This window comes from Chaetodon auriga, chromosome 13, assembly GCF_051107435.1.
Source record: "Chaetodon auriga isolate fChaAug3 chromosome 13, fChaAug3.hap1, whole genome shotgun sequence".
In the NCBI taxonomy this organism is placed as follows: domain Eukaryota; kingdom Metazoa; phylum Chordata; class Actinopteri; order Chaetodontiformes; family Chaetodontidae; genus Chaetodon; species Chaetodon auriga.
Window position 1 is genome coordinate 18,660,170 of NC_135086.1, and position 13,397 is coordinate 18,673,566.

Here is a 13,397-nt window from a genome sequence, read left to right on the forward strand (position 1 = left end):
CGCAAGAGTGCATCCTCAACATTCAGCCCCCAGGGCACCGCTACATAGAAACAGAATCAATCTTGGGGAACTTCCAGGCTTTGTAAGGGAGCCAAATTGGCAGACTATGTCCATTATATCAGTTCAGCAAAGCCCTGGCTAGCATCTGGCCACGCTGGACGGTTTATAGCCCATCTCTAACTATTAATCATTGGCCGCGACATCACGGACTCTCAAGAGGGTGTCTAGATGCTCCGGTATGGGGAACGCCACTGAGAATGCCAGGGCATGTAGACACAACGGTCCCAATACGCACTGACAGTAGCCCTCCTTAAAATGACAGAGTGCATCCAAGCCAGACGGACAGAGTGGTGTCAGGGAAGCGCTGTGACAGGCGAGGGGACCCCTCTGAAAATGCCACCGTGCCCTAGTGGCCTACAGTGTTGTAGTGCACTGGTAGTATCTGTTCTGAGGTCGTGTCATGTAATATGATCTAGATGAAGCAGACAGGGTGGGTCCCTCTCCGGGATGCGGATGGGGTGTCAGACAAGCTGCTCCTCTAATAAGGGCTGCCATTCTAATGATCACTCAGTCAGCCTAACCTCTGACCCCTACTGTTATAAGAAACAGAGGGAGGGGCAGGCTGCGATGGTGGGAAGGACTGCGGGTTCAAATGCGCAGTATTTACATCAATTAGACAGGCAAGATGGAGGTACACATCAGAGCCCATTAGGATTGTTGTGGTTGGGGGGAGCGGGAGGGAGGGACAGTGAGGGCCCTACAGAGGCCCAGCGGACACATCACAGGACTGCCCTTGATCACATCCTGTCACATTGATGAGAACTCTGTCAAAGCGACTCTTACAGATGTACAGTATGTTTGCGGCTGTGTGTGTGTGTGTGTGTGTGTGTGTGTGCTTCGAGCCAGCATGCCCGCTTCCAGTCCTTCTCTAAATGCCATAAAATACAATAAAACCACACATCTGAGATCATGAAATCAAAAGGCCCTGTTCTTGTTATCCTCGTCACTCACGTTCACGGTGACCATCACACGCTGCTGCTTCATTTAATGTCTCAGGACATTTCATTTTAGCAGTTTTGATAAATCCCACGTTTCTTTATTTTGTTGGAGGGGGTGGGGGGGCGGCTGTTGGTGCTTATCAGATGCAAACTAGCACACCTGCTGTTCCAAAACGCCCTCAGTGGGTTCAAATTAGTGCTCCCCTGCTTCTTGTTGAATACGCTGCTGCAACAAAAGGATGCCAGCGTTTTTTTTTGTGTGTGTGTGTTTTTTGTTTTTTTCATAACGACTTTGTTGAATTTAGCATTACATATTTTGAGTGGTTTTTACTGTGAACAATCAGAAAATATCCTCCCGAATCCATTGATTACTATGATCAAAAGCTATCAGTGTGATTAATGGAACACAATAAAGACCCCCTCCTGAGAGCTGATTTCATTATATCATTGTAATGGAGCATCCGAGCAGGTAAAAGGTGTGCAGAGGAAACCCAGAGAACAAGCAGAGGACTTCATAAGGCTGTACTATCCCATCTTTTATTAATGTCACTCCCTAGGACAGCAGGTTTTTGTCAGTCAGAATGGATAATGAAGATGTTGGCGGGGCCGGTGAATCCATCCCTTTAATACTCACATATTTTATGATAATGAAAGGTATTCGAAGAATGATTATGATAAAAGTGGGCTCCCCCACTGATGTGCCAGCACAGCTGTGCAGCTAGACAGTCAGCTGCAGGCACCCAATGAAAGGATCACACGGAAAGTAAAGAAAGGATCCACGAGTACATAAAGCGAATAGCTGATGGTTCTGTAGCCAACCGTACATCAGCAGCACTGCGTGTTACACTGCATGACGAAAAATAATATGCGGGGAAAGCTTTCAGTCTTGAATGTCACTATTGAAACCTTTTTGATCTTATTCTGTCTGCATTCGCTCCATAGCATGAAGCCCTTTCACCATACTGACCTTTACATGAGTCTTGTTGAAAAAGGTTTCACCAGCAGTACTTTGAGTGGGCGGTGGATATACTGTGGGCTATTTGTTATGCTTTCAGATATATCTACCACTGACTCTTTGCACCAAAGCTGCAATAATAAAAACAGGGTTGAGTAACAAGGAAATTTCATCATGTGATATTAGTTGCATATTTAGGAGGTCCTATACAGAGGACAGCGATGGCCGTGCGTGCCGTGGCGCCCCCCCGATGCGCGTATCAGTAACATCTTCCAAGCATCAAAGCATGAAATGGTGTATTGTACTGTATGTGTAAACAAACTTAGCGGCCCCTAAAGCAAAGCCATACCAGCCCGCCAGAGCTTCAAAAGTTCTCTGCAAGCTGTAGGAAGCAGGTGAAAAAATAGAAGTGTGTTGAACTTTGACCCCGGGTGCACACTTGTTGACTGATGTTTCACACTGGGGTCGCCTTTTCCCTCGGCAGCGTTCTTAAAGAGGAGCAGGCCTGTGTGTGTGCGTGCATGCATAGTCCCCGGGGAGATCATCCCCGTCTCCCTTTGAAGCCTCTGTGCTATAGAGCTGTTTTCATACAGCACCGGCCATGGGTTTCCTGTCTCAGCTGACCCCTTGTCTCCTCGTGGACACTTCAGAAAAACTTCCCAGCACAAACACCTTTCTCCCATTAACTACAGAGGCTTCAGGAGGAGCACAGAGGCGAAGGGGGGTTTTGAACCTCCGAGGTGCCATCCCACTCAGGAACAAAAGAGACGGGCATTAAAAAACAAACACGATCACCACCTTAGCCCACCAATGGTCAGCACGAACCAGCTGACGCCTCTCAGGGACAGTCTGCGTTTCTCCTGCCTGAATAAACACTGCATCGTGACTGCGTGCAGACTAGCGCTCGTGGTCAAAGCAATGGTCAAAGCTTTTGAGAACAGGAACATGTGGAACTCCTGAAAAAGGGCCAAATCAAATAGGTTTTTACAGCAGTTTCTCTGGATCCACACATGCATGATGCTCCGTCCAGCTGACACAACACAGGGTCAGAGATGAAAAGAGGACGGGGTTCACCGTGGATCAGTTCCACATGGCCTTCAAATGGAGCAACAAAACAGCAGAGTGCAGACGACCATGTAACCAGCACGGGCGTCCAGCACACCTGCCCCACACGTACCTCACGCCCATGCAATCAAATCAGATAGCTGGTGCAGGAAAAACTCTCTAATAATAGTTAAAGCTACAACTTGCCACTGTGCAACATATTGCTTTTCCCTCTTGTTTTCCCATGTGAGAGGTTTTTTTTTTTCCATCCAAAGACGGAAACTAGAGCCTGATTCACAGATCATGGTCTTTATTTCCAAATGGTACAAAGCAAGAATTAGTGAGATAAAACACTACCAAGTGGAACAATGGAAAAATTTGTTTTACAGGAGGCAGGGGTCCCCGTCGGCTCCCTCAGGGTGTGTGGCGTTTAAGCTGGTCCAGTTTGCGTCGCAGCATGTTATAGTTGTCTCTGGTCCCAGGAGCCTCGGGGTCCAACTTTAGAGACAGCTCATAGTGTTTCTTTGCCAGCTCCAGCTTTCCCCAGCGATGATACAGCACAGCTGAGGACAAACAGTAACACTGTTCAAGCTGAGAAGCAGCGACCATTCTAATTCTGTTCATTTACTGCATTCAATACAGGTCATGGAGGCTTCTATAATAAGCTGTAATTTATTCTTTTAGCTTCTGAGCGCCTAGAATCTCTCATCGACTCATAAAACACAAAATGTGATTCGACCAAAGTTGCAGTAGCTTACCTAAATTGCCATGGCAACTGGCAGCGTTTGGGTTGATCCGGAGAGCGTGGAGGAAGAAGCCCTCTGACTCCTGAGGACAAAAAAATAAAAACACCGAATTAGAAATGTATCGCTTCTGACTTATAGCAGGCATGGAGGTGAGGATTAAAATCATCAATATGAACGAAAAATAACAGTCTGAGTGTTTATGCTACGCCGGCTGACCTTGTATTTCTCTAATTTCCCCAGGACGTTAGCCAATGAAAACATGATAGTGTGGTCGTTGGGGAGGAGCCTCAGAGCCTCTCGGCCGATCAGCTCGGCTTGACCCAAGTTACCTCGAAGACAGAACAAACAAGTACGAGAAATGTCAGACATCATTTCCAGCGATGCGCGCACACACACGACACGCGCTCACATGTATTCTGACTGTGACTGCACTACATGGTAGCCAACATTCAAGCCACTAAAAACCGTGTTATCATTCACACACACACAGTTAAAAACACAAACCCAGAGACACAACTGTAATAACAGCTGGTATGGAGGGAATCTGACTGCTTGCTTTATTTGTCAGCAGCGTCTAGAGCAGAGTTTTTCCCCTCTCCACACATGGAGGAGCGGTTTAGTCTCCTAATTAAGGTTGAACACAAGGCCCACTGGGTTATTGATCTCTGTCACAGACCCATCTGATGTCTGGCCAAAAATGGAGAACGAGAGAGGCAGACAGTCAGTCAGAGAGACACACACAGACAGACAGAGAGAGGACAGTCGTGTCCTGAGTCATGGCCTGTGCCCTTCAGACACAGCTTGCCAACATGCGACTACATGTGTGACCGTGTCTGAGCGCATCTGCCTCCATCTCCACCGATTCTGCCTTTTGTTTGTGTAATGATCAAAACAAAAGAGGGAGGGTTGAACATCAAAGAGAAAAGAATATTCCCAATTTCTTGCTATTTGAAAATGACACCTATTGTTCTTCTTTTCTCTCTTTTTTGGTTTGGTGGGGTAGCTGGGGAGAGGGGTAGAATTATTTCTGTCAGATTTGGGGAACAAATGCGGTGGGGGAACTCTGAGGGGGCGCTGTTCTGGCTGTGCTTGCCCATGTTTGATCAGGAACATACTGGGCCCTGATTGGACAGTTCCAGTGCCCTCCTGGGAGACTCCGCCCCCGTGGGAGCAGCTTCTGACAAAACGGCTCGAGCTTTTGGAAATCAGAGCATTCTCCACACGGCAGGGAAGAGTGCCTTCAAAACTCACAACACAAAGCTTTAATACATAAATTTCAAGCATTACTGATTCCTGCTCTTCCGGTCTAATCTTGTTGGCCATTTAGATTTCCTGCCTTTCCAAAATAACAACGCTGTGTTTCTTGGCTGTTAATGCTGGAACAAGCTGCACCCAGATCAGAGAGTTCTTTGAAAGCAGAGACTCAGAAATTCACAAAAGGATAAAGCTAATTATTGTTATTGCTGTTACTATTCTGATTACTACTATAAACATTAGCATTATTAGCTTTAGATTTTATTCCACAAATTATAAGATTTCAGATTTTTTTTCTAGCGCCTGGTTTTATGTACGGTATGTGCAGTGTCTCTGTGTGTGTGCGTGTGCATGCATTGTGTTGGTACCAGTGTTATCTAGCAGAATGACCATGTTGTTCCAAGCCAGGCTGTGGTCGGGTTTTAGCATAGTTGCGTTCCTCCATGCGTTCAGGGCGTCCACGTGTCTGTTCTGGTCAGCATACTGTCATGACAAGAGAGAAAGTGGGTTATGGAATCCTCCGATCTCCAAGTATGGCAAAAACAGGCCTGTGTCATATAATTTTCTTCTATTTTTAATTTGGTTTAAATTTCAGGTTGCTGTCGAAGAGCACCACGCTAAACAGTGTTAACACCCCGGAGTCTCACCAGGCGTCCAAGGTTATAGTAGCAGTCTGGGTATTTTTTGCGGAAGCGGATGGCGTTCCAGTAGCTCTGCTCTGCTTCCTCAAACTTCTGCAGGCTGTTCTGAACTATACCCAGATTCATCCAAGCTGCAGCAAAGTCAGGCCTGCACAGATTAAAAAAAAAAAAAAAAAAAAAAAAGACAAAGCAATCAGTAGGGAGATGTTTGGTGCTGGAACCGTTGAAACGAAACGGTTGTCTGTGTGTTGTTTGTGTGGTGTATTCCTATGTGTTGGGTGACGCACTGAATAGAAACGGCTTTAGACAACAGCTGCTCTGCCTCAATCAGTTCATTCCTCTCCTTCAGGATATTCCCCAGGTTGTTCATGGCATGGACGTAGGTAGGATGCAGCCTGGAAGCCCCGGAAAACAGCAGTTAACACGACTCAGCCCTCTCTCACATACAGTATACTGCCATGATTCAAATAGCAAGCAGCTGATTGGATTGCTAATGCTTGCTCGGAGACCTACCTGACTGCCTCTCTGTAATATCCGATAGCAGCGGTGGTGTTCCCTCTGTCAGCCAGGTTCTTCCCTACATTGTAATGGACCTGAGGAATCAGTCATGACCACGTTAGACATCGGAGCGTGACTTCAGTTGCCTGCCTGCAATTTATTTCCGCATGCGGACTAACATTTCACTGACGCGTGCTGTAAAGAGGCAGGTAAACACACAAAGCACAGATATCTACCTTGGCATTGAGCGGGCAGACAGACAGGGCACTGGTGAAGAGGCTTTGTTCCGACCGCCACTGGTGACTGCGGAGAGCACAGCGAGCTACATACGTGCACAGCAGTGCAAGCACAGACACGCACAGCATCTTCTGGAATGGGGAAAACAAAGAGGAAAAGAAAAAGAAGACATTTAACAAACCTGTACTGTAAGTCAGTATAACCCTTTAGCTTAAAAATAACTGATCTGTGACTCCCTGCAAATGTATCTACGCCACATGTGGACACCACCTGCTGTTTTAATTCCTTTACAGGTGAGTCATTAGTCATTTCTCCTGTCTGACCCTGCTCTGCATCACTTAGAGAATCATCAAAGCTGCATAAACAAGTGCTTAAATAATAGAGCTTAAACCCAGTGTGACCTGATGGCTTATAGACAGAACGGTCACTGGGTTGAATCCTGGCTGGACTCAACAGTGTGTGGTATCCTTTACTCTGGTGTGATCTTTTAGGTATGATTCAGCCCTACCCTGCACTTGGACCAGTGGTAGCAGCAGTGTCCGAGGGAGTAGGCCAGCAGCAGGCAGTAGCCAGCCGAGGACAAGTATAGCACTCTCTCTGCAATGACGAAGCCCACCCTGAAAAAAATGTTACAGGCCGGCAGAAAAGGGACCACAAGCAGCACAAGACCCAAGGTCAGCGTCCTGGCAGGGAGAGAGAAAGGTCAGAATGCCAAGGGATTATATATATGTGCAAAAATGGCAGTTTGACACTGTAGATGTAGGCTCCAAAAACAAGCCTAAATATAGGAAACTTTGAACCACACACACACACAGTTCGTCTCAAAACCAACAGCGAATTTTGAAACTCAATCCAGACATGGTGCTCTGGTCACACTGTGGTGGATACGCTACAATTTTCATAATCAAGTGCAAGTCTAGAGAGGCCAACATGTACTTCATCTCATCTACAGCGAGTGTGAGATGGCTGTGCTCGCTTACCTCCTTCTCTGGCTGTCCTGTGAGCATAAGGCTTGGCTTATCAAGCCTATCAGGATGCACCAGAGCAGCAACAGCCACACCATCCTCCAATCAGTGGCTGACTTAATGAGAGGCACACAGCCCATGGACCAATCAAAACACAGCCACCAGGGACACAGCAGCAGCCAGGCATTCAGAGAGTAGTAGTAATTATAGTTCACTATCTGCCAATCAAAGAGGAAGAGGAGGGCCGCAGAATGGGAGAGAGTTGGGGAAGATGAGGGAAGAAAAGCATTTCAAATTCAGAATCAAAGTCAGTGGCTGTGTTTGACAATGATGAAGATCACTTGGAGCAAACCTAATAAGCTAATGATAGTTATGAGTGCATGATTGCATATATCCTAATATATATTTTGAATGTTTTAAGTCAACAGAGATAGTTCAGGGATGTAATGGTGTCTGGCTTTTGCATAATTAATTGTTGCATCTCACATTAAATAACCACTGCAAAAGGATCTTACTCACTCGAAGAAATATATTTTCTGCAAAAGAGGCAGGGTTGTCTACTTCAGTGAATGCCGGTGGTCCTGTTCCCATGATCCTCCAGCGTGCATAGAGCATTGACAGCCCTCCAAGACTCATGAGAGTCAATCGTGTGAGCAATCCGGTTCGCAGTATCTCACTTATCTGTCAGAAAAACATGAGCACTTATCACATGACAAACAGAAATTCGTGTTTGCTAGTTTCTCGCAAGCACTGTTTCATGAATGAGCTAAAATTCATTTTGCTTTACAGACGATGTATGTGATGTGACATTAATCGTACAAGGGAGTGCATAATTTATGACAGAAAAGAGGGGGAGGGTATACAAACTGTAACTCACATCGAGTGGATTCTTCCTCAGGAGTAGCCTCTGGCTGAGTTCATACACATTAACATTACAGATCAGGAGGACATCAAAGGCTGCATTCACACCCTGAAGGAAAACACACAGAGAAGGGAGGAGAAATGGCATTTAAAATGCATATAGGTCAGCAAAAAAATGGATCTTTGGCTCCTATACACAAATGAAAAACACGAGACTTTTAGGTTTATCATGTAAGCAAGAAGAACAAGAAGAGATCACATCAATTGGTATGTCTTCATACAGGGTTCACACATGAGGATTTACTGTGTTTCACTAATGAGGTCTCCCTTAAAACATCTTTACAGCTGGATGTGATGAAATCATCAACTCACAACAAAATGGCTTTACAAAAAAAAAAAAGACTTTGTACCAAGACTGTGATGCCTTGTTCTTTACAAAGCATCGCTGCAGCACACAGCAAGAGGCTGACCACAACCCACTGGACAGAAAACCTGTCATCTCTGTCACTCCCTGGGAACACAAAGCCAAGACCAAGCTGGTTATGGACAGTTAAGGCTTAAAAGGAAGGTGTTCAAACAGATGCATTTAACAACAAGCAGCTGCAGAATGTTTGATGCCGGCACCATATTTATCAGCACATATAGACAGTACAGCATTGCTGTGGACATAAAGAGTAATACTCATGTTAGGTGCCTACCTCTGTTGAAAGCTTTGCAGTAGGTGAGGAAAGAGAGCTGGAAGAACAGAGCGCACAGCAGATCTGCTCGACCCACTATACCAGCCACCTTATTGAGATGGAGAGGGGGGGAAAGGGAGACGAAAATGAAAAAAAGTAAGGCAGCAAAAACAAGTTATGCTACCAAGTCTAAGAAACAGCATTATCATATGCACCCTTTCATAAATTATTGCATTTTGCATCAAATCGCACTCTATTTTGCATGGTGCACCCCGTTCCGAATGGAGGCTTATTAAAAGAGGTAGGAAAAATCTCTCATTACCAGCATGGCCTGTTGGTGTTTGTATTTTATACAGTGTGTGGGTACAGTATGGTTGGCATCCTGGGGTTGCCTGCTTTGATACATACAGCAGGCCAAAGCCAACAGTGTGCCTGGCTCCTACCCCCCAGGTCTCACCCAGTCCTTGACCTGTATGATTAAAGAGAATTGAGAGGGGGAATTGCTGCTTTCCAGCCAGGCTTTACAGCAAACACACATATGCTGGCGGGTCAATAAGCATCCCAACACAGCTAATAGTCAGGCCATGCCACCACACGCACCTTGGCCGTGCACGCCCTGCTGAGACGGGCCCTTTGTTCTTGGCATGGAGCCACTGCATCTTTAGTATTAAAACCTCTGGACTAGTATGTCAAGATGCCATGATGCGCTGCTGTAGGGACTCCATGTTGTGAAAAAAAGTTTAGCTGTAGCCCAAAATCACAACGAGTACAATGTCTCAAGGGGCTGCACAGGCCCACAACAGCAACTGTTCCTGAACCCAGCCCAAGCTCAATATAGAAGTATAGAAGGGAAAAACAAGCTAAATGTGTACATGACTGTTTTTTTGCTGTCGTGTGTCCTGAGTTTAAACACTTTGAATATTATTTATACTTACATTTTTTTTTTTTTTGCCGTACCAAGAGGCGGATGAAAACGTCAGGGTAGTTTTTTCTGCATTGTTCAGATGTATTGTGGTCAAAGACTTCAAATGCAGTGACAACAACTTCAAATGCATTCACTAGATCTGCCTGTTCTGTTTCCGCTTCTCACAGAAATATCAGAGAAAGCAACACGTACAGGCACTGAAAACAGACTGTTTCTGCTGGCAGAGGAGGTACAAAACCTCGGACTTCACAGTGTGTATGAAGTCGTTTGAAAACACTTCAGGTCGGTCACTTACAGTTGTACTGTTTCAAGGAAATGGCATCAGCAAGAGACGCAATGCAAGTCTGACAAAAAGGAATGTGCATGGAGGGAAAGATCTACTGAGGGGCAACATTTGCGCACTTTTGTCAGAGACTCACGTTAGACAATGTTAGGTTTTTGTCATACTGTGTGGAGAGAAAGGGTTTCAATAAAGCATCTCAGCCCATCCAAAGTCTATCTTCACCTTCGCCTGTACTTCATTCATTTCATTCTTCAATGAAAAGAGGGTGGTCTGAAAAGTTCTGAGAACGTGACACAGTTTGGAGCACGCACTTGCTGTTGTGCTAGTTGGAGCAGTTTTGGTGTTTGAGTCACCCACTCCCACATCTGGTGTAAATGGGAATCAGTATGCACCATGCAATTATCAAAGACTCCAGCTCTGCGTATGCTCACTGTTCAGCACTCTGGAGTTTACAACATTGTGTTATTTTATTTAACATTGCATGTACATGCTGTGACAGTCACACATGTAATTTTGACGTACTCAATGGAAATGAAAAATAAACTACTTCAAACTTGAATTCTACTTACACTTTCTGTATGAACTGGGTGTGCGGCAAAGAAGAGGGCAGCGAGCAGAGAGGTCTTGGGAGCATGGTTCAGCATCCTGCCCTTCTCATCATAGACGAGTCCTCCAATCAGTATAGCAAACACGTCAATCATAACGGCGGATATGACAGCATGGAGGATGATGTTAAGCACATGGAAGCCAACAGGGTGCAGGCCTCCCACCAAGAGGTAGTTGAGCCTGAAAGAGGAAGATGATGGAAGATGTATGGAAGATGAAGGAAAGTACAGAAGTGTGTGAGGGGGGGGTACGAGTTATTGTAAAGCCGAATGTGACAGCAGTAAAAGCCTGGAGAGAATGAGAGGGAGAACTCATGACCTTGCCAAGTAAACGCTGTCACGGTGTTATGCAGCACAAGACTCAGACCAGCCCAGTGTTCAACAGACCCACATTTCCCCTGGTCTCATATCTACACACAGAGGATGAGGATGGGAGGATGCAAGTCTCCTTTATCAAGGCAAGGTCACGAATAGCCCATAAGCGGTGACTCACCATCCCACGGCTCGAGTTAAAGCGGGTGTTGGCAGAGATGAGGAAGAGCTTCAGGATATTAAGTAGCCGCCTGGTCATATGCAAGCACCAGTACAGATGCACATACTTACATAAAGACAAGGTCAAACCAAGCATCGCAGACCTGCCCACAAGCCCCCTGAGGCCCTACAAACCTCCCTTCTACAGCGCCACCGTGAGATGAAGTGGGAGATCATTTTTCAGTGTCTTACCACCTGTAGCATACACCTTGACCTACTCACAGTGACTGATACAGATTCCCTCTTGATGGCTCTAAAAATGTTCAAAGCCAAGCTTGGCACTGCATCTGAGCTGTGGTGGGGACAGGGTATGAGCTGGGGGGGGAGATGCGGTTAAGAGAGTACTCCCACAACTTAGACTGACAAACAATGACAGGCGAAGTTCTCAGATCAGTGTTCAGTGAAGTGGAGGGGATCCTCAATAGTAAAGCCCTGGGACGTGCAGCATCGGATGTGCCCAACCGAGACCCAGGTTTGGTCAGACTCAGAGACAAGCATTTGAAAAAACTCATGTAAAAATCATGCTTATTTGAGGTGACACATGCAAAATATGCACGACCCACAGAGCCACAAAGACCACATTTATGCAAAACACACCATGCTGAAATCAAACATTCTCTTTGGTACAGTCTGCCATGCAGGGTGCCGTTAAACGATGTCAACACCTGCCAGCCAATCAGAAACAAGTATTTTCTGTGACCATGGTATAACACCAATGCGTAGATATTGTACGTGCTCTTACCTAAATGTGAGAACAGTGAGAGGTCGGTAGGATTTGTGACTAGAGTTGCTACTCAGGTTGCTTCCCCAGAAGTCATTGCTCCAGATGTTGTTCAGGGGTGTTGTTGGTTTCAAGTCCTGGAACACACACATAAAATCACCATGATGCCACTAACACATGCAGGACACCAGTCTGCTGATGCTGCAGAGGAAATGCCATTAACTTCTTTGCGATAGAAAGGGTACAGCAATAGATTTGCAAACATGTATATGTGGGTACCATACTATTTGAAAGAGGAAAGTACCTTGTTGTTGACAATTGCTTCGGAATCATCAAACACAAACTCCCCGTCATAACTGTTAATGAAGCACAGGAGTGCAACCAGGGCGACAGTGACCTTGGCCTGGACTGGAGTAAGCTTTGGCAGGGGTATTTGGTGATCCCAGTAAACCTCAGATAACGCCATGATGCACAGGGTCTTTGGTCATTCTGTATCATCATCTAGTCCCTGGAGGGGCGGAGAGGATGAGTGCAGGCAATGTCAGCTATTACAGATGCTATCCAGGCACGGTCTTTACACACTGGGTGGATGCATACCTTATCTTTATAGAGACATGTGGTCAAAGGTCACCCTGTCATTTGTAAAGCCCATGTTAGCTTCTCTGTCAGCAGGCTAACTAGCAAACGGGAACATTAACTCGCTGAAGGAGCCAACAATCGTACCTGCACACAAACGTGGTGATTAGCTTTGCACTTTTTAACAGCGAGATGAAAGAATTAAGATACGATATCACTGACACATGACGGTGCGACGTGAAGCTACCTTGAAAGTTAGCAGGATAATAAAGCGTAACTTTAGCATGTCTTGTTAGCGGGTGATATTCTCATTTCTACGGCTCAGACATAGCAGGCGCACGGTAGCAGCTGCGTCGGTATCACGTACTAACTGTTTCAAATATATCCCGGAAACTGTAGATTTTCAGTGACATAAGACAGACCCGGCGACGTGCAGACGGACAACCCGCGGCTGTAAACAAATATCCACGCTCAGGATCCAATACTTCCGGTCAGCGTCACTGTCACGTGTTCATTTTCAGCCAATAGATGAAATGATGTACAGCGATCGCTCCTAAAGTGGAGTTAATACAAAGTGGTGTTTAATTCAAAACTGAAAGCTCTTAAAGATTAAACAGAGAAACACACATGAGAGTTTAGTCTCTTAAAGAACTTTATTACTCTTTCAGTTTATTAAAAAAAAAAAGTCTGACTGATTTGTCTAAGTTGAAAAGCTCTTCAGCTCCTCCCTTTTTTTTTTTCAATGGTGGAATTGTGTAGTCTCACAATGCAACACTTTGCTTTAAAGTTGATCTCTCCCTCCACCTCTTTTCACTCTCTTTCTCTCTCCTATCGATCGACAGTAGGTGACTAATTGCTGGCTCTGCCTCTGACATAATGT

At 45.6% G+C, this 13,397-nt stretch overlaps 1 protein-coding gene across 1 annotated transcript; it reads right to left on the reverse strand.

Annotated features, from left to right (window-relative positions):
• Positions 1–3,286: 3,286 nt before the first annotated feature.
• Positions 3,287–12,571, reverse strand: tmtc4 (transmembrane O-mannosyltransferase targeting cadherins 4). Its single transcript, XM_076747370.1, is given in 18 exon segments — positions 3,287–3,560; positions 3,756–3,825; positions 3,960–4,072; positions 5,366–5,480; positions 5,645–5,786; positions 5,926–6,033; positions 6,152–6,231; positions 6,373–6,504; positions 6,882–7,056; positions 7,354–7,556; positions 7,858–8,019; positions 8,216–8,308; positions 8,610–8,710; positions 8,898–8,985; positions 10,654–10,870; positions 11,963–12,078; positions 12,246–12,395; positions 12,397–12,571. Coding segments are annotated over 18 exon segments (2,247 nt in total). The 5' UTR covers positions 12,430–12,571; the 3' UTR covers positions 3,287–3,411.
• Between the last annotated feature and the right edge of the window lie 826 nt (positions 12,572–13,397).